The following is a 25,090-nucleotide window of genomic DNA, read 5'->3' as shown; positions in this document are numbered from 1 at the left end:
ATTGTACATGACGGATCCTCTTTAGTTAATTAGTTCATCGGATGCAGAGGGTCCAGTTGTAATCCATCCTGCGGTAGTGTAGAGTAGGTTTTTGTTTTAAATTGACAGAATTGGAAGAACTTTTTGGAATGATTCGTGGTTTTACGATACAGACGAAACTGGGTCATTACGGTTGCTCTCGATGGATAGATCTTATCACGATTTCTCTTTCTCTCCATCTCCCAATTATTTCTTTCATCATATTACATTCTTTCTCTCCCTCGGTCCCGTCGCTATTACTATTTTAATTGATTTGTATCACTCTATACTCCTCTCTCCATTCTTTTATGTCATGGTTTGACAGTTTCGTCAGATAAGAATTTTTCCTTTGAGAATACCTGTGGTTTTCTTTTCCGCCTATCATCTCCATGTGCTTCACACGTCATCACTTAACAGAGCCGATGATGAGATCTGCGTAATATCCATTTTCTGTGCAGAAGTTAAATGACAACTCAACACCAGCACTGATAAATGATTGTCACGAAGCGGATTTGTTCATTCGTGGTATTCGCAATTATTTTTGTATTGTTACTGTTATGTGTGTTAGAATGTGAAGTTTGGGGGCAGTTTGAGCCCAACAGGGAATGCTTCTGCAAATTACAAGGAGCCATCGATGACTGCCGGTTAGTTTATTTTGAGATTCACTCGACCAAATAACTGAAGGAATTGGAAGGATTCATTTTAGTTAACTTGAAATTGTGTAAAACATGCATGGACAGTTTGCATTTATGATAATTGTTAAAGAGATTTAGCAGTTTAATATTATTTTAAAAAGTTGTTTGCAGCTACCTTAAGTTTTTTTATTTTTTTTTCATTTTTTAAATGTATTTGTATCTCATCGTGATCGATGACCTCTCCTGCCACTTCATTTAAACTCATTCCAGATGTACATCAGAGAGCATCGATGATTTCAACAACTATGAGGTCTTTCCCATATTGCAGATGCTCCTAACTCGAGATTTTTTCAGATTTTATAAAGTGAGTTGCCGTCTATTTACATTTTGAGTATCATGTTTTTTCTTTAAAATGCGAACGGAAAGGAAAAGAAAGATGTTAAGGTAGAAAAAAACAGAATAAATAAAAGAAATATAGGTAGATTAGATTTTATTGGCTAGAAAGCATTTGTTTATGTTTATAAAGGTTGTATTCATATTATCAAGTGCAAAGATTACGTTTTGGAGAGAGACTCATTCATGTTCAAAGCCTTTGATACTACTTCCTAAAATTTTTATTTTTTAGGTTAATATGGAAAAGACATGTCCATTTTGGCCAGACGATCGACAGTGCTTGAGCAAGGAATGCGGCATTGGCTATTGTGACGACGAGGTTCCATCAGGCTTGAAACAACCAGCCATCATATCTGTGGTTCGTTCTGAGCTTAATCGAACTTCTGTGAAAAATGATTCTATTATTACTCAGATTGGTGGAATTGATTCAACCTGCGAAAAAGAGGAAAGTAATGCATTCGATCCGTTGGATACGACTCTAACGGAAGGTGACCGGCGACAACTGAATGACATGGACTGGCACGACGAAAATGAAGATAAATTTTGCGATTTCGAAGGTTTGCGTTGTCAGACTTAAAAGTCCTTTTAAAAAAAACTTTCCGCTTCAGGTGCATAGTAGAGTTTTTTCGATAATCCAATATCCTTGCATAAGCTCTTCCATTTTTCACATTTGGAAAGAACAAATGTAAATTTTCATTCTAGAAATATCATATGCTGAATGAGTTCCTCCGTTTCAATTGTAGAGCGTTAGAGATTCTTTGATTGTTCATTATTGATAGAATTTTACCAGCACCGGAATTGTGTACTAAATAATTCAGATAAGGAAATATTTGTCCGTTCGTTTTAGATGAAGGATCAGCAGATATGCATTATGTCGACTTATCCAGAAATCCTGAACGATACACGGGTTACAAAGGCGATAGCGCACAGAAAGTCTGGACTTGTATTTACCAAGAAAATTGTTTCAAGTTAGTCGAAAAATTGAATTTTCGAATGGGACACGACTTTTTGTAATACATTCGTATTTCGTAATTATAAATCTGTTTTATATTATTAGTTGATGAAAAATGATGTAATTTGCATTATTGCTGCTTGCATCATAATTCAGCACGTTGGGATGATTACTGAGAAGTGGGCAGTTTTTTCTCTCCTGATAGTGATGCATCTAGTTTTAAGTTACTTGTATAACTGATCATTCATATATATATATATATATATATAATCAACTAATAATTTAAATTAAAGACATGTTTCTCTAAGAGATATAGAAACAGCTATATTCATTCACTGTTTACTTCATAGTAATTGAAATTTGGCACATTTTTTCAGGCCAAATATGAAGTTTGACAAAAATTTCCTTATTCATCCTAATTCTTTTGGTGAGTGCAAGTGTCATATATTTCTGTTGCAGATGTAGACTCGAAATTCTTTAAGTATACAAACTACTGTTTTGTCCAATTAAAAAATGTGCAATAACCAACCATTTGCTGTTTGTTATTATTAGCGTGAAACTCTTCAAAGGTTTTTACAGGAATGTGCTTTGAAAAACGCGTTTTCTATCGTCTAATTTCGGGTCTGCATTCTGCAATTACTATATCGATCGCTTCTAACAGTTTCAAACCAAGTGAAATTTTTAAAAATTCTAAAATATCAGATCTTTGAAAAAGTTGTATTTATTTATTTCATTCACCTTTCATTTGCAAAATATAGTAACAGTGTTTACTGGAAACTGTTATACTTTGGGAGCAAGCATTGTTTTTTCCTTTTTTTTGTACGATATGTATAAGACATATCTTTTCAAATACCCCAAGAGGCAGTTACTTATTTAGCATGTAACTTACCATTAAAACATGGAAATAAAGGAAAACGAAGAATTTAATTGAGATAAGATCGCTTGCTCAAACAATATTCCAGTGATGTCGATGCTGGTGAGAAGAGTTCGTAAGGCAAACATAACGGTTTCAGTTCAGTTTAGATGAGAACTTTAATTGATGGAATTCCTTAATTTTATTCCCATTAGGTCCTGCTGGCTTTGGAGATGGAATTTGGTTCAGGAATACGGAACTTTTCAAAAATCGTTTCGGGACGAAATGGACACCTGAAGGACCACAAAGACTGAAAAATATTTATTTCGTATATCTTCTTGAACTGAGGGCGCTAGTAAAAGCAGCACCTTATTTTCGCAAGGAATTATTTTATACTGGGAATCCAAAGGTTGTTTTGGATTTTGAAAAGAAAATTTTGATTCCTTTTCCTGAAAGATGTTGTAAACAAAGATATTTTACGAGGCTTCATTAATTTGAGTTTGAAAATGATTTGTTCTAGGACGATGCAGAAACACGCAAAACAGTGGAAGAATTGATGAATATTTTGAAAAAATTCAGTAATCCTTTCGACGAGACAGAAATGTTCACAGTAGGTTTCAAATATCTTTATGGAAATTTTAGAGAAAAATGGAACTACGTTATCAGAACCTGGACTGTTCTTTCTATCCACAGAGTTTTTGAGTCATCGTACGTTGTTTTTAGTTTAATTCAACTAATTCAAAACACGTATAAAATAATCTTGCCTACTACAACTTGAGATGCATAATTTACTTTACTACTGCGTTTAGAAATTGTTACTTCCTGTTTATAGGGTGTTGAATCAACGGCTCGGGAACTGCGTGAAGAATTTCGTCAACATTTTTTTAACATTTCACGGATTATGGATTGTGTTGGCTGTGATAAATGCCGTTTGTGGGGGAAGTTGCAGACACATGGGATGGGCACAGCGCTGAAGATTTTATTTTCTGATTTACCAACTTCTCATTACAAAACTCAAGACGGTACCGTCTATCCACCTTTCCAGTTAACGAGGTATAGTTCCTCTTAAGCAATTCATAGGACTTTTATTGTTTATTTAAAATTGTTTATTTAAGCTTTATTTCTTCGATTCCATGCTTTTTTTAATCCTTTGTCAGCATCCAGTTTAAGAATAAGAAGCTTTCTGATCTACTGCAAAGCACAAAACTGTAGCACGATTTTCCAATACTATTGATTTGATTCATTATTATTTTCCTTACTTGAAAGTTTTAACGTTCTCAGTAATACTAGTCTAATTTCACCATTATCACTATATTCTTTTCTGTATAGGAACTTCTCATGGTTCATTTTCATTTGTTTTAGAAAAATGGCCTTCATAATGGTTCTAGAGAGCAAATTGCCATAATCATTTTTTAGCTTTCCAACTTTTATTTCGGTTATTGATTACAAGATATGAGAGGAAGCACTAAGGTTGATTCCTTTTCCTACATCTCATTTATTCGTTGTTGTTCCAGGAATGAAGTCGTTTCGTTGTTCCAAAGCTTCGGCAGGTATGCCTCAAGTATCAGGGAAGTTGAAGAATTTCGTCGTGCATTGACTTAGTTCTTTATTAATAAAATTCTTTGAAGGAATATAGAGAGCTAGGAGAACCTATACTCTGATCTTTAGGAAATGGTAGGTATTCAAACTTTTTCTATGTTTTCCTTTTTTTTGTATTTCGGAACTGGCGGGTATCTTATATCTGAAATTTTTGAATTATTGATCGACAACGATAAGTATGTACGTGATTTGGACTAGTTCTTATTTGTCTTTAATCAGTATATCATTCGCATTTGAGATGTCTAGGAGCTTTAGAACTTTGTGCATTATCATCCCATAACTTTGACCGAAAGAAAAAATGAAAATCATTATCTTTTCCAAGGGATATAAATTGCTTGCATTCCATAAGCCTTTAAACGTAATTTTGTATTCCTTTTATTACTGATGTCTCTCAGTTTACATCTGTCCGTGGACAAGTCTAATCTTTTGCTAAGTTTAGATCAACTGCTCTTTTTGTTGTTTGGTAATTGCAGTAAACAGTAATGATGTTATCTAACAATTAAAATACAGAATTACTATTCCTATGATCCATTCCCACTAACAATGTTGACTGACGTCTGGCAGGAAGGAATAGTGGATGAATTGCAGTAGAATTGTCACAAGTTCTCGAGATTTTTTGAGAAAAATTTACGTTTCGTCATTTTCAAGTCTTTTTATACTTCCCATCATCGTAAGGGAAAACATTCATCCCTTCCTTACGGGTGCTAATTTTCAGAATGTGGAAAGCTTTTATTATTATTCTTTGGAAGCTTTAATTTCATTGTTTCTTATGGAATTTATTTATAATTTTTGTAATGTAAATAATTTGTATTGTAAATGTAATATTTCGTCTGCAGCTTGCTTGCATATTAAAGGATTGATAATAAACCGGACGTCGAAATTCTGTATTTTTCTGTTTTTGGTGTTTTTTTTTCAAACAAATCTAGTGGAAGAAATCGCTGTGTTTCAGATTTAGGGATCTGGATTCCATCATTTAAGAGTATGCCCTGTTACCATAGGCGAGATTTGACGAATGTGAGATCGAACATCAAGTATGAACAAAGACTGGTCGTTCATTATGTTTGAGGCTACCTCTCACAATTAAGAAAATGGAAGAGGGTGGCGCAAGATGGCATTACGGCTCAATGTTGAGAAACTGATTGGCTTCCATGCAGAATTTGTTTGCTCATCAAATTATATGGATAAGGTGTGATTAAAATGGGTGCAAATAAAACGTGAATATATTCGGATGTTTTAGTCATGTACAAAAAAAAAAACAAAGGCAGAAGCATACAGTAAGCAAGTGCCAGGTGATGTGACTCAGCCGAAAAATCGACTATACAGAACACCAAGATAGCGGTGAAGATGGTGATGAATAATATGAACAACTGAATTGAACATTTTCATCAGAAATGAAGAAATAAATATAAACTTGTTCACAGTGACCGCTAGGAGTAATCGATGATACAGGAGGAGCCGTGTCTTGGTATTATTATTTACAGATGTTTATCTCCCAGTACTACAAAGGTTTCGGTGTTTTGTTAACGGACAGAGATGAGCGGTAGTAGTGGGAAAGCTATTGTATACAAATTATTGTATATTGAAGATCTATGAGAAGTATCAGATAATCTCGAAAACCACAAACTTTTTAGAAGCCATAATCATCTTGATTATTTCCAAGGTCATATGATGAATTTTGAAAAGATATGAAACAGATACTTCAAATGAGGTCCAAAAAACGTCTCCGAGAGAATTCGGTTAGCGATTTCATAACAATGAAAGCTAAGATACATAAGTAGAAGGCTAAGAGTTATTTGCCTTGAAAAAGGTAAAGGGACCAGGGCTTATCTGATCTTTTTGCGGAAAAGCCAACAAGAGACTCGATATCCTACGCATTACTTTGATCTTTTCGAAGTTCTGCTATGATCCGTGGACAAAGTTCTTGCGGGTTACTTTCATTTGGGAACGCTTCCATTACAGTCGATACGACTCGTTCCGGAAACAACTGACATAGTATACTTTGTAACCGGTGCCGTTCGTTTATTATCTCCGGATAAGTTGGTTCAAATGATGATCTGGAAAGACTTTTTCGTGTGTGTACAAGCTTGGAAACGAACTTTGAGTTTTTCGAGATTTTTGTAAAACCATAAACTTTTAAAATACAGATCATAGCCACATGGTCCTTTCGGAATCAGGCAACGGTATTTCTAAGCACCGCAAAGAAGACATGTAACAATTTGGATCACCCTTTTATGGACTGCTGATATGGAACGAGGAAATTATTGCCTTATGAAGCTTAGTTTCGATTCGTCCCAAAGAGCTGTAGATGGAATAAGCAGATGTGAAGATCTGATAGTTTGCATCATCGCACATGCATTGTTTAAGGTACACGGATTTGGAATAAAGCATTGCGGTGACGACAAACCATCGCATACGTCGGGACATGACTCGTTGTCTGGAAGTATGCTATTGCAATTGCTGCAAGCAATATTTCGGGTCAAGTTGAAATTTTAAATCTTAATGGATCGCAAAGAGCTTTTGCTGACAATTAGCATGATTATATCAAATTTTTACATCATTCGACTTAACTTAGATACTAAGAACTTTGAAATGGACCTTCTGAAAGAGAGTTTCTAACTATATAATGTAATCTACTCGCTGGTAAGACTAGTAGTCTGGAGTATTTAGTCTCAAACGACCACTTAAATACTCTTTTTTGACTTGCTCGAGGCCTAAGAGAAATTTCCTCTTTTCTTTCATTCATTATGTCATGAAGTTTTCGAGTCGAATTTCGTAAGCAAATAACAAGTAAATTATCAATAGAAATTCAGTAACTCAATCAATTTCCGATGACTTGGCCATTAAAACATGACAGAGAAAAGGGACAAGTTAAGTAACAAGTAATTCTACATCATAGTTCATCATCATGGTGAACAATGATGAGCACAACGGAATTCAGAGAGCTCTGCATTCTGAATTTCTTAACTACGTGAGATATTCCAAGATTTTCTAGAATAATATTCTACTTTTTTATTAATCTTTCAGTTCTTATTGTTTTATTCTTATTGTATTGTTCTTTCAGTTCTTATTGTTTTTTCCTGATGTATGGGTAGGGTTGATAAGCAGGAGGTATTGCCGTGCTACTGTAACAATAGTTATTATTCTTATTCAGTTCTTATTGTTTTTTGCAGTCTTATGGAAAGGAGAAATTAAAAGCGCTTTGAAGGAAACTTGCCATTCCGGTAGGGTAAGTCTGATGTATGGGTAGGGTTGATAAGCAGGAGGTATTGTCGTGCTACTGTAACAATAATGGGCAAGATTTGTTGCAGAAGAATTACGTCTGATTATAGGCGGTAAGGGTAAGAAAGGCTTTGGATTTGCCACTTTTGGGGAATCATTCGATAAGGCGGAGCAATCCTGGTCTCTAATTTGATGAGTCCAGCTTAGTAATAGTGGTAGATTCTGTAGAAATGGAGCGGTTGTTTGTTGGAAACTAGAAACAGAAAGTTGAGAGGGCGGTAGAGGAGATAGGAGTTGCGTTGCTTCCTTCTGATAATAATTCATTGAGTCCCGCATCTGCCTCTAAAATTTAAACTTTGATTCTGCAAGTGAACTATAACAGTTCATGTATTGCGAGAATTAAAACAACTTACCTTATCGTCGTCATATGTAGTCATTTTCTTCGATGCTGATATATTCAAGCTTTGTGTTGGAGTGACCGCTGGATGGTCCATAAGTTCATGAGGAATTGCAATTGGTTGGGATGTATCATCTGGAAATGGTTGTGGTATCCTGGATTGATTTCAAAAGGAGCATAAGTTATCTTAGGTATTCTTATTCCAAGTATCAAGAACAGAAATTCCACTTCAAGCATTTTAAAATCTTTGTAAAATAACGAGGCAAAGTTGTTCTCTCGTCAAGCCATTATTTTCTCGTACTCTCTCAAATAAATTAAACTTCCAATTCCAATCAAAAAATGTTTAAAAAGTTGGAGAGAACCAAATTCCTTTTTATCTACAAAATACGTTTGAAAAGCAAGTTCAAACCACTGTAAAAGAACAAACAGGTAGAAAGAAATTGTTTTCGTTGTTTTTCTTTCATTAACTGATTCGTAACACTGATATGAATACCGTTTGGTCTTTCCGGATGATAATATCTGGTAAAGATCAGAGTACTATTTAAATCTCACAATAAAAAAGTGAAGAAAATTTTTTTATATGAAAAATTCGAACACTTAATTTCATTTTTCCAATTTTCGAAATCATTCCTTTTGCTAAATCTCAAATTTGTCCAAATTTTTACAAATACTGTTCAACTCTGGTAGAAATCTCGCATCAAATCTCACTTGCATTTATTCCCATATGTACATCTCCGTGCATACGGACAAACTTGAGATTGAGATTGTCGATTCCCCTTCGTCAAGAATTCTGCCAACCTTGGTCCATGTCTTCCAAGTGGATCATCGGGTGGCATAAACCTTGCAAAATAAGTCAAAAAGTCTTCGGAAATTTTGTAAGCAGAGATATTATACCTTGCTTCACAAATACTAAGTAAATAGGAGCTTAGGATGTTACTTTTTACCGCAAACTTGGCTAGAATTCATAAGAATTGATTTCAACGAAAGAATTTTCAAGAAAACTTTACTCGAGAAAAACATATTTGACACAAAATCAAAAAAGAAACAATTGATGAAAACAACACGAAAATTAAAATTTTGAAACGGTAAAACGAACTGAAGCGAAGTAATTAGAATAATTAAAAATTTAATCAGAAAGTTAGAGAAACTTCAACCTCGTTCTCGTGACAAGTTCGTCGAAAAATTTGGCAACTATAGTATGGACGATGTCGCATGAATCATCTTACTTCAGTTACCCTCCAGAAAGGAACAATTACTCGGCCAAGAAGTGACCACTTGCAAAAGTTTTTAGAATTTCTGAAGAGATACCAAACAAAATGATACCTGCCATCAACGAATGAATACATCAAAAGCCTTTCATCGACCAGCGTGCGATACTGTGGATTTTCCTTGATTAAATCTCGATACTCATCATTACTTACTATTACTGCATCCTTTTCTTCCGCTGTCTTCAGGATATAGCGGTCATCATGACACACAATCCGACGACCATTGATGCGACGCGATGGTGTCCATACCTACAAATTACTTTTACAATCACTGTAATCAATCGAGTTAAGAATAATTATCTCAGAATTATTATTAACATCTCTTTTTGACCATCATAAAATTTTTTTAAATTCGATCCTGGAACTTTCAAAATGGTTGACAAAGATTGAACGAAGCTGTGACACTAAATTGTAGAACAATATGATTGAGCCAATCTTGAGGTGACAAACATATCGAATCTTCTCTTATAGTTACTTGGAATTCCAAGACTAAATAATGCCTTCATGGTGTCCTTTTCTTTTACTCAAGTGACGAGTGGAAGAAAGAGAAAAAATAAGACTTACTACGACATTTTCTTTTTCCAGTTCGAAAAGTATATACTGATCCGTGATTGGACAATCCGAACGAGCTGATTCACGTCGAAACTGCGGAACGAAAACAATTATGTCCGTATGACCGCGATTACGGAAAAATTGCACACACTCGCGTATACCACGACAAGAAAATATCTCTTTGCGGCCGTGTCTGAAATTTCTGTGACTTTACTTACGTACTCTCTACTTTTACTGTCTATCTGATAAACTGATTGTGATAAAGTGGTAAATTTTCTCGATAACAAGCGTAACAACACTAAGGCTTTACAAGAACATTGTACTTTATGTGAAGCCTATCGTAATAAAATATCCATATCAAATTTCATATCATCTTGGAAGGCTCAGTCAAAAAATGGACTTTTAAATTTATGACCTTGTTGGAAGGATAAATTGAAATAAGTTCATTAAGTTTCATTCAGCTAATTTTAGAAATACGTAGTGTCGAAGCGACTTTTATGGTAAAAAAGGACGACAATAATGAGGCAAAACTGTGAGGCATATTTTCTTGATGGATATAAATTGACGATAAAAAGGAAGGGAGCTGGTCAGAAATGGAAATAATGGCCGTTTCATCTTTGATTTATTAATAATCAAGTTATTGACAAAACAAAATATCTTAGTTGACGAATTGAATGCTCAATATTTTTTTTTTATCAAAATGATCTTTGTACGTTGATGAGTTCCAAGGATCACTGTGACGAATTTGTCATGATACCTTATCGCAGAGGCTTATTTTATCAAAATTTCTGGTTTTCCATTTATTTAATCCCAAGAAAAGTCAAAATAATTAAATAAATCCAGCTAGATTTCTTGTTCGATATTACGTCCACAAAAAAAAAAAGAAAAATCAGATATACATTGACGGATTTTTAGTGGTTCGTTTCTACTGTACGCTGAAAATTTATCAATAAATATCAAAGCTCATTTTGGTGAACAAAAATCAGAAAATGTGAGCAAACGAACTAGTTCTCGTTGCAATAATCTTAATGGAATATAGTTTAAATTTCTCATCTTCAAAGATACTTTTCGGATAAGAAAAGCATAGGGAACAAACTTATCCAACATTACTGCCTAAATATGAAATGAATAGACTAAACTATATTCGCTTCAAAAATTTCATTCCAGTAAATCAGTACCGACACAAATAAAGATCACTGATAAGTTCTGGTTCAGGGTTTAGTGCTGGAGAAGAATCATTTAGTGAAAAATTAATTCCGCGTTATGGACCATTTTCAAATATGACTGTGAATTGTAGACTTAGTCTCAAGTATTATATTCAAATCATTTTTCACTTACACCTTAAATTTCAATATCATAAGTGATTTAGATGCTGACGTTATTTACCACAAAATGAATATTCAATTTTCGAATGAGATGCGTGATAAACAAACGTTATAGCGATGTTGGAACCATCGATAACGATACTGCGAAGTTCTGTGGTGAGTGTGTTTGGTGATCTGGTTTCAACCATTTTCAAACCTCGATCCATCATTCCAGGTCCAAACTTGATCAGTTCATCAAGTATCTGATCCTGGAAGTTGATTTAAAAGTGAACTAAAGTAGCATTGAATGATTATACCCCTTATTTCAAATTTTAATTTTTAGGAAAACTGATTGGAATGTGATTACCGCCCACCTATCGTGCATCTTGCCTTTCCTCCGCTGTTTGATAACATCTGCACCAGAATTACTCTCTTAAACATGTGTCTATCAGTATCGTTCCAAATAGGCTTTGGTAACAGGTCTTCTTGTTAACCACAACTTTACCCAAGATATCGATATTTCAGGTAGTATCAATAAAGTATTGATACCTAACAATCTTTGAAATACTCTCTACCGAACGGAAATTGCAATTCGCAAAAATTTGTGTGTGTGCAATCTGGCACCTGAATTAATCTTCATATTGGTGCCCCGTATCGGATTTTTATATTCCACAAAGAGTTTTTATCGGAGATCACCAGAAACGTACTCACTAAACAGAATAATCTTCAACGTACTGCTAACACAATATAATGAAGTTCAGTTGAAGAAGAAAAATAAACTATAAAAGGGCTTGTTCGGATAGAAAACAAGAAGAAATGCAGAGAATGGATCGAAAATCATTGAATTAAATAAGAAATTATTCCCAAGAAGTTACATTATTGATATGCTTTTTACTTTATCACTCATCCAACAAAATGTTACCAATTCAAATATACGGGAAAAAACTCCTTTCTGTTTACTTGCAACATCGAAATGTTCAAAAAATCCTTTTTCGTGCCCTGAAGAAACCTAATCCAACAAATATTACTGAGCAATCAATACAAAATGCTACAAACACTACTGATTTATGATGATGTTTTGAAGGGATTTTAAAACAACTTGATAACAGCTATTAAATATATTCTTCTTTGAACTTCTTTGAACGATGAATTTAAATTGGATCTTGATCTAAATTGCACCCTCATCTGTATTAGCCTGACTAAATTAGATCCTGATTCACATCAGCCTGATTAAATTAGATCCAGATCTACGCCAGGTAAGACTCTTTAGTATTCATCTTGTCAAGAAGAAATTTCCATATATACTGAAATATCAGGTGAGGCTTACATTCTGGCTACATTTTTTATCCACTAATAATTGAAAGCTAAAGTTGTAAGGAAAGTTCGAATGAAACTAAACAAAGATGAAACTGGAATTGAATTAACAAGAGATGAAATGAAAGGAACTCAAATTCCCCTACCTGTCTGGCACTCATTCCAAGCTTTCCAAGGACAGTCTCCAATTGTTCCATAGAATATCCGAGTCGCGTTGCGAAGTCTATGTTCTGAAGAAATCTATGTTTCGAAAGATATTGCTGTTCAATTCCTGTATCTACCGCATTCAATTCCCTACGAGCCACACTTATTTGTTCAATTTTCTTCGCAATGCTATCCGATGATTCCCGCGATAACGAGCTATGCGATTCTTCCGAACAGCTCGAATAGCAGGAATCATGTGATTCCACCATATTGCCAGATGTTCTCCCTTTGCTGCTGAAGTAATTGAATTTATTAAACTACAAACTACAAAGAACTAAAGTTTATTAAACTACTTGAAAATAAGAGAAAAGAGAAGTGAGGACAAGAATCCAGCCTAGATCTCTCCAAGAGCCAATACTGCTAAGGAGTAATAGGATTAAGAGAATTAAACAGCAGTCAATAATTTAGCCATGTTCTCAGTGTTATCCATTTGAATTCGAGCAAATCGCTTTTGAATTCTGGCAAAAAAAGTTTTTAGACTCATATAGATAGTAAATAGACATAAACCTTCTACATTTTAATCTGATAGGTCAAGTAATAGCTATCCAGTCTTGGGTAAATTACCTGACTAATTGGTACCGTTCGAGAAAATTATCTTGTACCACTGGAACAGTTACTCCACCGGAAATTTGTCTCAAATATGAATGTTTGCTAGTATTTGCAGTGGTTACATCAGTGGATACATCTACTTCCACCTCAACTGGCATTGCATCTCAAATAGAAAATTCTCGTACTACAATCAAATATTACAAGTTGGCAATTCTGAAATGAGTAACATGAAATGGACAATCAGTTAATCACTCGATTGATCAGTTTATCGCTCATAATTGTAGATCTTGTCATACACATTCTCTAGTTTAACGAAGTGATTTATCCATTATCAGTTTACGAAAAGGCTAAGAAAAATGAACAGAAAGATGAAAACATGTAGGTAAAGAGAATGGGACGACAGCACAGCAAGGTCACAGAGCGTTCTGATTAATGCAAATTTATTTTTATTTTGGCTTTGGTGCAGTGAAAATGCGCCGTAGGCTCAACCATTCCATCTATTGCCATTGCTTGTATAGTTCTGTAAATGGATACAGTCAACAGCGCAGTAAATATGCACAATTTGAATAATGAGAATCAATTTTATCAGAGAAGATAAAGTGGGTATGAAAAGTTTGCTCATCGGATGGATTTTAAGGAATGATGGGATGGGATTCCGAGCATTTTTTTCGACATCGGGAGGAGGGTCACACTTTTTGTTGATAGGAATGAATGTTGATCGATGCTTTTTTTCAACTTCATCGGTTTTTTAGAAAAAAGAATTGAATTTATCGGAGAATCGGGAGAGAACGGTGAAAGTGATGTAACCCTGCCTGCTCTCTTCGGGGCGTTTCAGTTGAGAAATGAAACGAAGCAGTGACCTTCTCTTTTCATATAATGACACTTCGTAACATGCTCATATATTGATGATAAGTTAAAGTAAAAGATGAGAATAATTCAAAAGAAAATTCAGAAGAAGGTAGTATAGGAAGCGATGAATAATTTCCCAGTTCTAACGGATAGTAAATAATGTTTGGTCAGAAAGACGTCAAATGACATTTTGTGCTTATATTTTTAAGCTAAAAAATTGAAAAAGTGAAATACCAAAAAAGCTATTTGGCAAACAACGGAGCAAGTTGTTTATGGCTTTTGAACAAGGAGTTGTTCATCTGTAGAAGATGTAAGTCCGTTGGAGCTCTTGTGTTTTTAGTAAAGATAAAATCTAAGTTACTATCAAATATTGAAGAGGGAAAGGAAAACGAATAGATAAAAAGACAGATCTGATCCATCACTGTTTACATCAACAGGTTCCAGTGCTCAAGTACAAATAAAAAAACGCCTCAGGGATATTTTTATTGCTTAGCAATAATGAAACAACAAGTAGGATGTTCAAGAAATCTTCGGGGAAAAAATCGGTACTAGTACCATTGTGTGGTCGTTGTGAGGCTTTTGTTGGGATGGAGGAAATGCATCATCCATCGACTTTCGGTAATTATCAAGAAAACTAAATGTCCTGCTGTCAGAGGTGGGAAGGGGGTTCACAACACATGGTTGCTGAGACACAGGTTTTTTTATGAGCATTGCTTTTTCTTCCGCGTCGCATGCATCCAGCGGAGCAGGTTTATTTTGATGGAGTATGAAGAGCCTTATGAAGCAAGAAATCTGCGTACTCAGGCTTTTTCGACCGGTACTTCCTGAATTTGCCCTTTTATCATACCACGACTATTACTTCAACAAGTGCTCTGTTACTTCAGCAAATGCTTACTAATGCTTTCATTGTTTAAATTAACTAGCATCGTCAAGTTTTCCTCAGAGTGTGGTTCTGAGAGGAATTTTCTCGACAAGGTTTTGAAAAAACAGTGATTCGAATAACAGATGAATGCATCTTTTGTCACACTGATAAGCCCTTGGGCATTACATTGATGAAACAGTGACAAAAACAAGAAAAGATAGTCTTTTGAGAAGAAAAAAACCATTAATTAACCAATAATGTTCCGATTACATAACAGACCAAACTCTTAACAGTCCCGTTATTTAATCACTTTTTCTTCAAAAGAAATGAACTTCCAGTATCTTGAACGGTGCCTAGAACATGAAAATAGGCGCACTATATCAAATAATCCGTTAAAATTAGTTCCGGAAAAGGAACAAAGTGTATAGGAAATGAAGAGAAGAAGGAATTTTCCTAATTTACGCTAAAACTGAATAATTTATTGCAACGTAATGTAAATCTTTTTGTTAAGCAACGTCTTAATTTCAGTCTAATTATACCAATTAAGACAAATCAGTTTAAAGATTTCTATCAATTAATGAATTTCATAAAAGATGAAACTATAAACGAAGCATCATCCATCCTTCCAAAACTAACAAGCATTTCCTTCTTGTCATACTACGGAAGTAAAGTACTTCTTACCTCTCCTGAATGTTTAATCATATAAAAGCAACGTTTCCATAGAACTAATTGGAGTGAAATAGTGCTTAGATGTGTGACACTGCTGATAGCATCATGCACGCATGCATTACTTATGCAAATTGAGGTCATGAATATATGTATGTTCATGTACACACTGCAAAATTATTGACAATCAAGTCAAATGTAAGTATTAATCGGTAGTTTGACCCGTTTCTCTCTCCAAAGAACTGAACTACGCAAATGAGCAGTCCACACTCGTATGCTGAATTCATTAGACTGCTACTGACACTTGATCCAATCAATAATCTAACAACATCCCGATAAGTTCGGTAAACAACATTTTGTTCCAGCTAGCTCTACATACTGATATCTCATGCTTGGCTTAGTTTTCTGGAAAAAACTTTCAACTGTTATCCTATAAATATTAGTGAAATATGTAACTTTATAGGATTCATTATGCACCGCCAAAGACCTTGATATTAAAAACGAAACTATGTATACAATAAGAATATCTGAGACAAGAGATGGCGGCCATTTGATCGCTCGAGATGTCACTGCATGCTTCATGCGATACGATAACCGAATGGATGTGCTGAAGGTGAGAACCATTTTGATGATGCAGATATGTTTCAGTTGGTCATTGTCACACAACATTCTAAGGTAAGGAGGGAGAAGAGTGAATTAAAGATTGAAAGGGAGAGGCCATGGAAAGCGGACAAAAGTCATCAAACGTGAAACAGGAATAGAATGCTATAGAGGAAGGCAAGACCTGTTCTTACACCATTCCTTTTTTAGTTCTGTTCCTTCTTTTTCTTTCTTTTTTTTTTTTAACAAAGACTTCTTTAAATCCAGTACATTTACGCAACAACGCCCAGTACCATCATCTACATAAATGAGCATTAGAAGAGAAGAAACAGGAAAATATGAAGGGAGTAAAGCGGAGTTGTCGCATACGGCAATATGGCATTGCGTCATGGAAACATACAAATACAAAGACACACACAATTCGAAAAAAAATTTTCATGGCAGGAAGTTTATGTTGAGAGCTTATAACCGTGACAGTTCGGATTTCTCATCGAGATTATTAGTGGAACATTTAACAACAGCATTGTTAACATTCAGAATTTTCAAGCGGACGAATTGGCGCAAATCTCATCGTAATGTATCTACTGATAGTTAATTTCATCTAATTCCAAAGCTTTCGCTAATTTTGGATGGATTCGACAATTAAATTAAATCCAAGAAAAACCGGTAGAAATTGGAATGAAGCGCAACAGTTGCTGCGAAACGACCTTCTCTTTGCGCGTGTTCCTTCGGATCAGAGCCTTCACCAACAATCACAGTCCTTCACTATTCTCGAATAATTACAGTAATTTTGTGAAGAATACTTTTAAGAATATTAATTTACATTTTATGAGAATATTTTATTTCATCATTGAAATTCCATCGTAACAAATCACATTTTACTTTTGGTATAACTAAAATGATTAAAAGTGCTAAAAACGATCTTTGAATGTAATGTTGTCGATATCATCGAGATTCGCTAGAGTAGAGATTTTAAGCTATTTGATGATATTTCCAGTTCTTTGCCCTTATCACTTCTTCTATGCACTATCTTTGCAGTAATCATAGTTTTTTGTGGGAACATTGGTGGTGGTGATACAATATATTAAATGCTGAGTCATCTTCTTTTGGAGACATTCCATTACAGTTTGAAAGTGAACATATTTAGAAATTGTATGAAATGTCAAAATTGGATTTTTCAAATGAAAGAAGAGCAGGTGCAATAATCAGCATGAAAGCAGGCCTGGACAACAATAATCAAAATATTTTGAGCTAATAGACCAAATAAAGTGAATTTGATTGGAGCGCAAATGTACATATGTGAAGCAAATAAGTAAAACTGGATTTCCCTGTCCCTGTTTAGTTTGCTCACAGCCGCAGTAATACAAATAATTGACTGCTTGAATTACTGCAACAGGTGTGAAACTTGGAACAAGCAAAATGGATTCTACTGGCTAGTTTCAAGTTTTAAGAAAATAATCCTTGCTATAAATTCCTTTTTTCCAAAAATTTTCAGAATATATATCAAAAGTTTGGCTATGTGAGTCCAACCAATCAATTTTTCTGTGTGTTTTTAAATATTACTTACCTATTCATTTTTAAAATTATAAAAATTTCATTCAAAATTGAGCTGCAAAATCCTGAACAACCTAAATTCGAATATTACTTTAATTTACAAATATACAACTTTGTCATTCATATGGTTTTGCATGAAATTTCAGCAAATCATTGAATTTTTTCAAAATTAAATATATGACGGTAACAATTGATGCAAATGAAATTGCCGATTTTGGGAAGAAGAAAAAAGAGAGGAAAGAAGATTAAATTGTACAGTGTTATATGAAGAAATAAAAGACTGTCTATAGTACCATTACGATTAAATCATTCAGTTTATCTTATCTTGATGATGGCACAACTATCGATGATCAAAGTATCCCACCTCAAAACCAGCATATATATATCATTTGAGGTTTCCAATGAAATCATTCAGAACTTCGTAGCCAATTAAACAGAAACAAAGGAGATTGGCTCATATCGCAATGTTCATCCATGCTTACTTATTATTTTTCGACGTTTTTGATCAAAAGCTTTTGCAGCTTTTTCTCTTGTAAATAATACTGAAAAACGATATTTTTTGAAATTCGGAAACAGTGACATTGTTAATGTTAATACGTTGATGTGTGCATGCATGCATGCATTTCTGTTTGCTCTAAAGGCAGGCGGTCATCTAAATGCAGGAATGCGTATATGATGGTTGCATGCATCTGGCGTGCATTATTTCATCGATGAAATTTCTTTTTTTTGTTTGAACAAACACTTGCGCATTTCCATTCCATAACTCTTTTTTAATTTCTATTTGCATTTTCGCAAACTCGGATCGGTACTACTTACCTATACGCTGCATTGGTGTACTTCTCAACATGTATGACTCACCGTTTACGTTTCGTTGTGTATATACGTGTCTACCTACGTAGCCATGTATGCGTGTGTTTTTGTGTCTATGTTAATATAACCGTGTCTACAAGGTACAGTGATGTGCGGGAGTTGGATGAAAGAAATGTTTGAGTGGAATAGCCGAAGAATGGAGCGCGTGCAGCAACCACTTCACTTCTCCGGTTTCTGGATTCAAATTCAAAGTTTTTTCCGAAATTCATCTTCGGCAGACCATAAATTTTCCCAACACCCGCTTATGCGTCGGTTAATGCGAAAATTATGGCTGATAACTGTAAATTGTCTGTCCATTGCAACAAATTTATCAACGATGAAAAATGATTGCTTTATTTGCTGCAACGATTAGCCGTATGAAAAAGCATCAAAAGTTATAATTAAGCGAGATGACCACCATGTGGCCAGTAGTGACTGGATTAAATTAGCTACGAGGAACTTTCCTCGAGTGTCTATTAGTGAAGTATACACAGCTGCAGTAAAACTCATCGATGAAGATAACCTGCATCAGATGGTTAAATACTGTTTTTCCGTTGCAATGATGATAATTCAATATGTTTTGTTAATTATGATAACAATAACTTTAATTAATTAGTAAAGATAAATGTAACTAAACACTTGTTGGAAGCAACTGTCTACATAAATGCAATAACAATTTTATAATTGTCAATGATTTCAATAAAACCCATAGAAGAGCGAAACGTATGATCAATAAACATCATATTGCACAATTCTCACCCATCACAAAACAATGCTTTAGCATGTAATTTATTAGGCCATAAAACTTAGCCACTAGGCAATTACAATGATTTATTCGTAAATATTGCAAAGAGAAGAGGAAGAAAAGAAATGATATATGTACCCGATGGACGATTTATCAGGACCCATTATCACTGCTATTATATGCATTTCAACAGAGAAGAATTATCAATTTCACACTATTACCGCCTCATTATCAACAGAGATCTTCTCTTCCATTCCCCATGCTTTAACAAATTATCATTGCAATAAAAATCGAAATCAGTACTAATCAATATTAAATCAATATTAATTTTGTACAATCATTAAAGCCAGGAATATTCTCAAATGTCTCACCACTTTTTCTCTCATAAAATTTGACCTTCTGAACACGTAAGGGTTACGGCGGTTAGAAACATCAATGACCAAAGCAGTATGATGGCATGATGAGACATATGGTCAACAGGTTCCAAAAGAACGGGGAAATATCAACCCATCATTCTTTGGGACAGAAAAAAATCATTCCACTCCAACAACTGACGTCCTATCCAGCTGGAAAATTTGAAAGATATGGTTTACTAATTGGCATTTTGTTCATTTCTTTTTGGGTGCCAGATGAAGCTTTTTATATTCGATGTTTAGTCATGCCATCATCTGGAAGAAACGTGTATTAGATTTAATTACTTCAATGAACTAATAAAGGGCAACGCTTCCAAGTAATCAGTAATCTATCGAGTGAGGAAATTGTCTTCAAGGAGCTTATATAGAAAATATATCCGGAATGGGTCAGGAGTTTCGAAATTCACGTAACGTATGATTACGTGAAGCTATATGCCACAACAGAAACCAGAAAAGATGTGTTGAAATCGCATCACTAATATCACAATTTTTGTATGCTAATCTTATTTCTCGTTGAAATGACTCGGAATTTAAAAGCACATATTTATTATTCCCGAGATATCTCACTCAAATTTACCTCGTTTATTTTCGGCCCGAAGCGATAATCATGCTAAATCAGAAATATTTAATGGATTTCTCCATAATTCACATCACTGTTTTGAGTGACGGAATAAATCGACCACGTGAATAGTTTGACTTTCATGGCTAGAAATGAGTTTATAATTTCCGTCCATGCAGTCCTGGAGGGAGGCTAAAGTATCTTTCATATGTTTCCCTTCTGGTCTTTATATTTAAATTTCAATATTAGATTGAAAAGCACTGCACGGATATCAGTAGACAAAATTCTAATATGCAAATTCCATATTTCATAGTCACTAATATGCTATGCATATTATCTGGACCAGCTGTCGATTTGTTGGAAGATAATAATTATTCGAATGTTGAGAGGGAAGGAAAGAAAGGACCTTTCCTGTTTGCGCTCGCTATTCTAAACAATAAAAGGTTGATGAAATGCCTATTATAATCCAAGAAGCTTTGCTTTTAACAGATGAAAATCATTCCTGGAATAACTATTTATTATTTGTAACTTTTGATTCTTTGAAGTTTCTCAAATGCAAGCAAATGCTGTCGTCCAATAAATTTATCGGAAAAGTAAGAAAGAGTGTGAAGGTGATTTCGAAGCACAGCAGCCTAGAACAAAAACGAGGAAGCAATGACAGCTGAAGTGACAAAAGAGAGTAGAAAGGAACTCAGAAGGAAATCCTGATTGGCAATGCTCTAATTAGCCAAGGAGATACCAGTCTGGGTATCCGAGTGGAAGGCGGTGGGAATTAATGCTGAATCATTAACCGCCAAGTGTAAGCTAAGTGGACGAAATCGCTTCACTTGCTGAAGAGGGAATCGAGAAAGGTAAACTTTATGTACGCCCAATGCGCCCTAATGTCTTCAACGATCTATCATAACTAAGGGTTGGGATCGAACTTCCTTCCACTAAGTCATCTATCCATCCAGAAATTGTTTGCTTGTGATTCGGCCTGGCTTTTGCAACCCTATCCAGTTAGTCAGTCGTTTGAGCCATCCATCAAATGGAAGCAAAGGAAGGCGGGATGGAGAGAGCGGCGCACTTAATCATTGTTACCATCCCCGCCTCATCAGCTTACTATTTTCTATTCTTCCTCCTCTTCCCTGCATTCCAAATATTTCATTTCTGACCCTTTCTATGGCTTTGAACCGTTCTTTATTTTGGTGCTGTGAGAGAGAGGGTAGAAAGAAAGGGTAAAAGAAAAAAGCAGTTGTATCGAATCTACTTCGTCTCACACTTCTCCAGTATCTCTCCTCAATTTAACCCAATCCGTCAATGGTGAAAAGACCGAAGGGTAAAGGTCATCTTAACCATAAGACAGTATGTGTGTGTGTATGTGTATGTGGTATCACAGTGCTCGTCTCCTTTTCAGCACTTTTCAGCATGCAAATGGGTGAAATACGGCGGGAGAAAGCGGGGAGAGGGGGAAGGGAGGAGGGGGGCGACATAGCCAAAGAAGAGAAGTCGACACGCAGTGGTCAAGAGGTGTGGTGGTAGTGCATAATTCGTTTAGAGGGTGGGAGACTTAGTAACATTTAATTTATGTCTTGGTTGTCTCATTGTTGGCTCTTCCATCCCTTTAATGCTCATTGAACAAAATTTATGACCGACCCGATAAAATGTTGCTTATTTGTTTTCTTTTAACGAAGTGTTATGTCATTATTGCAATTTAACAGAATTTTGTTAAATCATAGGCCATTGCCAATGTTAATTTCCGCCTTTTAGAGAAATGTATTGCTATTGTCCATTATCATATGTATTCAATGATCTGATCTAGCATATGATAAAAGTTATTGTTCAAATGAAGTTCATTTGAGATTTTTTCGAGTCAAATTTGCAAGAAGCAATTAATACTAGTTGGAATGGAGTCGTTGTTGGCTTCATTTTCCTCGTTGCTATTACTTATTCACAGTTATTGTTTGCTGCAATGATATCCTTTGGAATGTTCCATTCCATATCAGCGGACACGAACCACCACCCGAACCTTGTCTCAAATCGTTGATAGCTATTCCTGTGGCCGTAACCACTATATTATACTACTTGTTTTAGTCCGTACTCTGGACGGATAGATTTGTATTGGTTTATAGAAAACGGTTTATAACTTCTTCATGCGAAATAGACACGAGAAGTGAAACACTTTACCATTCAATGAAATTGGATAAACTGAGAAATGGCGCTTCTGGTTAAAACTTCATTTCACTCCTTGCTCTATTCCTCTTAGTGGTCATGTATGTCGTTAATGAATGTTGTGCGCATTGTATGTGGCGTATGTGTGTGTATGTGTATGCGTAAGTATGTGTATATGTATACTGTGTGTGTGTGTGTGTGTGTGTGTGTGCGTGTGTGTGTGTGTGTGTCCAGTACTTCAGCTTGATGAAAAGTTGCTCTCAAGAATTTATCTTGGCTTAAAAAGAATTTGTTTCTAAGGTTTCATGCACATGAAATTGAGCTGTAATAAAAAGCTTTTATACGAGTTCCTTTTTTTAAAAAATTTCCTTCACCTTTTCTGGGAGGAAAATAAACCATAGCAAATGTGTGGTTTGTCATCTTAAACGAATCGTTCCTTTCCTTTCTCATTGATAGAAGTGAATTCTTATCATTATTATTAGTAATTAGTAGCATATATTTGGAAGTTCCATTCCCAAAATGAAACTTGCAATTAGAAATTTCATTTCCAACCTGTCTCTTATTTAAATCGCTACACCTAAGAGGCAAATTGAAACCGTTCAATTCGAATGTTTGAACTAATTATCTTCCTCCTTTATTTTGCTCTTCACTTTATGGTGATTTTCTTAACAGTTATTTTCAATTCTCAAAACAAATGATTAGATTAGCCCTTTTGAGGCGATATCTTTAAATTGCCGGTTTCCATTTGTGGTCGGCTCCATGGCCGATGGTCCAGTGACTTTCACCCACTTGGTTCGAACTTTCTTAAGAAAATTTTCTTAATATGGAAAGACGGTTGTTTGTCGGACACGACGATGTATGTATATCTAGCTTTTCTCCCCTGTCCAATGAAAACACGACGAAGGACTGACTGGGATTCGTGAGGAGTGTCTCACGTGAGTACACTTTATTGAATTTACTGAGTAGATCAATTTCCGTTAGCATATCGGAAATATTTTGAAATGCCTACACTGTAGTAAATTTCTTACATTTTTCCCATTGTATTTTTTGGTGAGCAAATAAGTGGAGAGAATTGCTTCGAGATGGAAAAGCTTTTTGCACTTTTAAGTGACAAATTTCTCATGATGGTTGACGGATCGCCTCGGGATGGATGGATGGATAGATAGATAATAGGTTGTGCTCCTTCATCTCACAGTTCGTTCTCATTCTTCATGTCATTCTGCTATTGCTGATGCCATCATGCTGGTTTGCTACTACCCTTTCACAGACTCCTTCCATTCCTTTTAATCATTCTTCCATTCTTTTTCCTTTTGCAAAAAACTCCATAAGTGACAAAATTTAACTGCAGTTCTCTGAAGGATAGCGTAGCTAGAAGTATCCTAGGGCGTATTAATCGCACATTTCTTTACTTCGATACATTTCTATGCCACTCAAAGATTCCTCTTTTTTCTTGCGCGCAGAGATGACTGATAAGGGAATTCGAAAAAGCTAAAGTGGAATGGTTGAATTTTTAGGATTTTTTCTTCCAAACACTCTTGCCACCTTGATGTGGTAAAATCGAAACTTACCCATCACTTTTTCCGATTTATGAGAAAAACCGTATAGTTAAAATTTTAGTTAGGGTTTTATATCATCCTTTCTTGATTTATTAATTTCCGTCATGCTAACGTGAATTCTTTGAAATAGCTTTTTATTTCATTTTTTTTGATTTGAAATTTCAACTCAGTCAGGAAAGACCATTGATGAAAAAGAATTCATTCAAAATTTCACATATTTTCAGATGACTTTCGGCATTCAATCATCTCTTGCTAACCGAGCAAACTAGTCAGTTAATCGATCGATATACATGATTAACCTAACTGTGTTATTTCAGCTTTTATCTGCTCACCTTTCCCGTATATTTTTTTTTTGAATTGCTGATCCCGTCATTATTAATTCCCAAACACTATCACCTTTTATATGTCACTTGATTCACTTCATCCAACTCAAACATCTATTTAGTGTGTGGTACAGGTTGCTTTGATCATTCGATGCTCAATGCTGTATCCCTCCCACCGGTATCTGTAACGATGATACGATAAGGATATGTTAAGCATGATAACAGCAATATTGGTTTGATTTCAGGAATGCGATAAAAAAATGGGGCTGCAAATGAATGATCACAATCTGTACTAACGAGAACGATTCGACAACTACTGCGCTCTGCTGTGTTCTATTGGGTTGTGAATGAATATGAAAACAGTAATGCCCTGTGAATGGTAACAAGCAAAAAGCAATACCAGTGATGCGACCAGTTACGCTTATGCTAATCCTCCTAATTTACCTTTCGTTTTACACTATCAATGCTAATGTGGCCATTGTGAGCGAAGGATATCAGGTTGTTCCTTTTTACTTGTTTCCTTATTTACAACTCCATATCTTTCCTGATTTCCATCGTGTACTCACCTGTCTTTCGTAATCGATAAGCATCCTTTTCAGCACTTTGTATTTTCTTTAATTCATTGCCAGTTCAATATTGTGGCAGTATGTGGTCATATAGCTATAAGAATAGAAAGTCTGGAATGATCGTACCTGCGATCATATTT

General features: G+C 35.1%; 3 protein-coding genes across 3 annotated transcripts; 2 read left to right on the top strand and 1 right to left on the bottom strand.

Moving 5' to 3' along the window:
* Positions 1-87: 87 nt before the first annotated feature.
* On the top strand, positions 88-5,041 carry LOAG_00621 (hypothetical protein). The gene is made up of 11 exons (XM_020445496.1): positions 88-662; positions 924-1,017; positions 1,279-1,404; positions 1,459-1,603; positions 1,894-2,014; positions 2,376-2,425; positions 2,578-2,670; positions 3,067-3,260; positions 3,372-3,461; positions 3,684-3,904; positions 4,366-5,041. Exons 1-11 carry the CDS (start codon positions 511-513, stop codon positions 4,451-4,453), a joined length of 1,374 nt encoding a protein of 457 aa, XP_020304049.1. The 5' UTR covers positions 88-510; the 3' UTR covers positions 4,454-5,041.
* A 2,556-nt stretch (positions 5,042-7,597) lies between these two features.
* LOAG_00620 (hypothetical protein) lies at positions 7,598-13,415 on the bottom strand (the record flags this gene model as incomplete). Its single annotated transcript, XM_003136160.1, has 8 exons — positions 7,598-8,011; positions 8,083-8,221; positions 8,775-8,906; positions 9,390-9,583; positions 9,899-10,079; positions 11,320-11,459; positions 12,651-12,942; positions 13,273-13,415. The coding sequence occupies 8 exons, from the start codon at positions 13,413-13,415 to the stop codon at positions 7,598-7,600; spliced, it is 1,635 nt and encodes a 544-aa protein (XP_003136208.1).
* A 2,727-nt stretch (positions 13,416-16,142) lies between these two features.
* Positions 16,143-16,829, top strand: LOAG_00619 (hypothetical protein; the record flags this gene model as incomplete). The annotated part of the gene is made up of 2 exons (XM_003136159.1): positions 16,143-16,309; positions 16,679-16,829. 2 exons carry the CDS (start codon positions 16,143-16,145, stop codon positions 16,827-16,829), a joined length of 318 nt encoding a protein of 105 aa, XP_003136207.1.
* Between the last annotated feature and the right edge of the window lie 8,261 nt (positions 16,830-25,090).

Source organism: Loa loa, assembly GCF_000183805.2.
Source record: "Loa loa unplaced genomic scaffold supercont3.89, whole genome shotgun sequence".
Classification (NCBI taxonomy): Eukaryota; Metazoa; Nematoda; class Chromadorea; order Rhabditida; family Onchocercidae; genus Loa; species Loa loa.
This window is presented reverse-complemented; position numbering and strand designations above follow the sequence as displayed.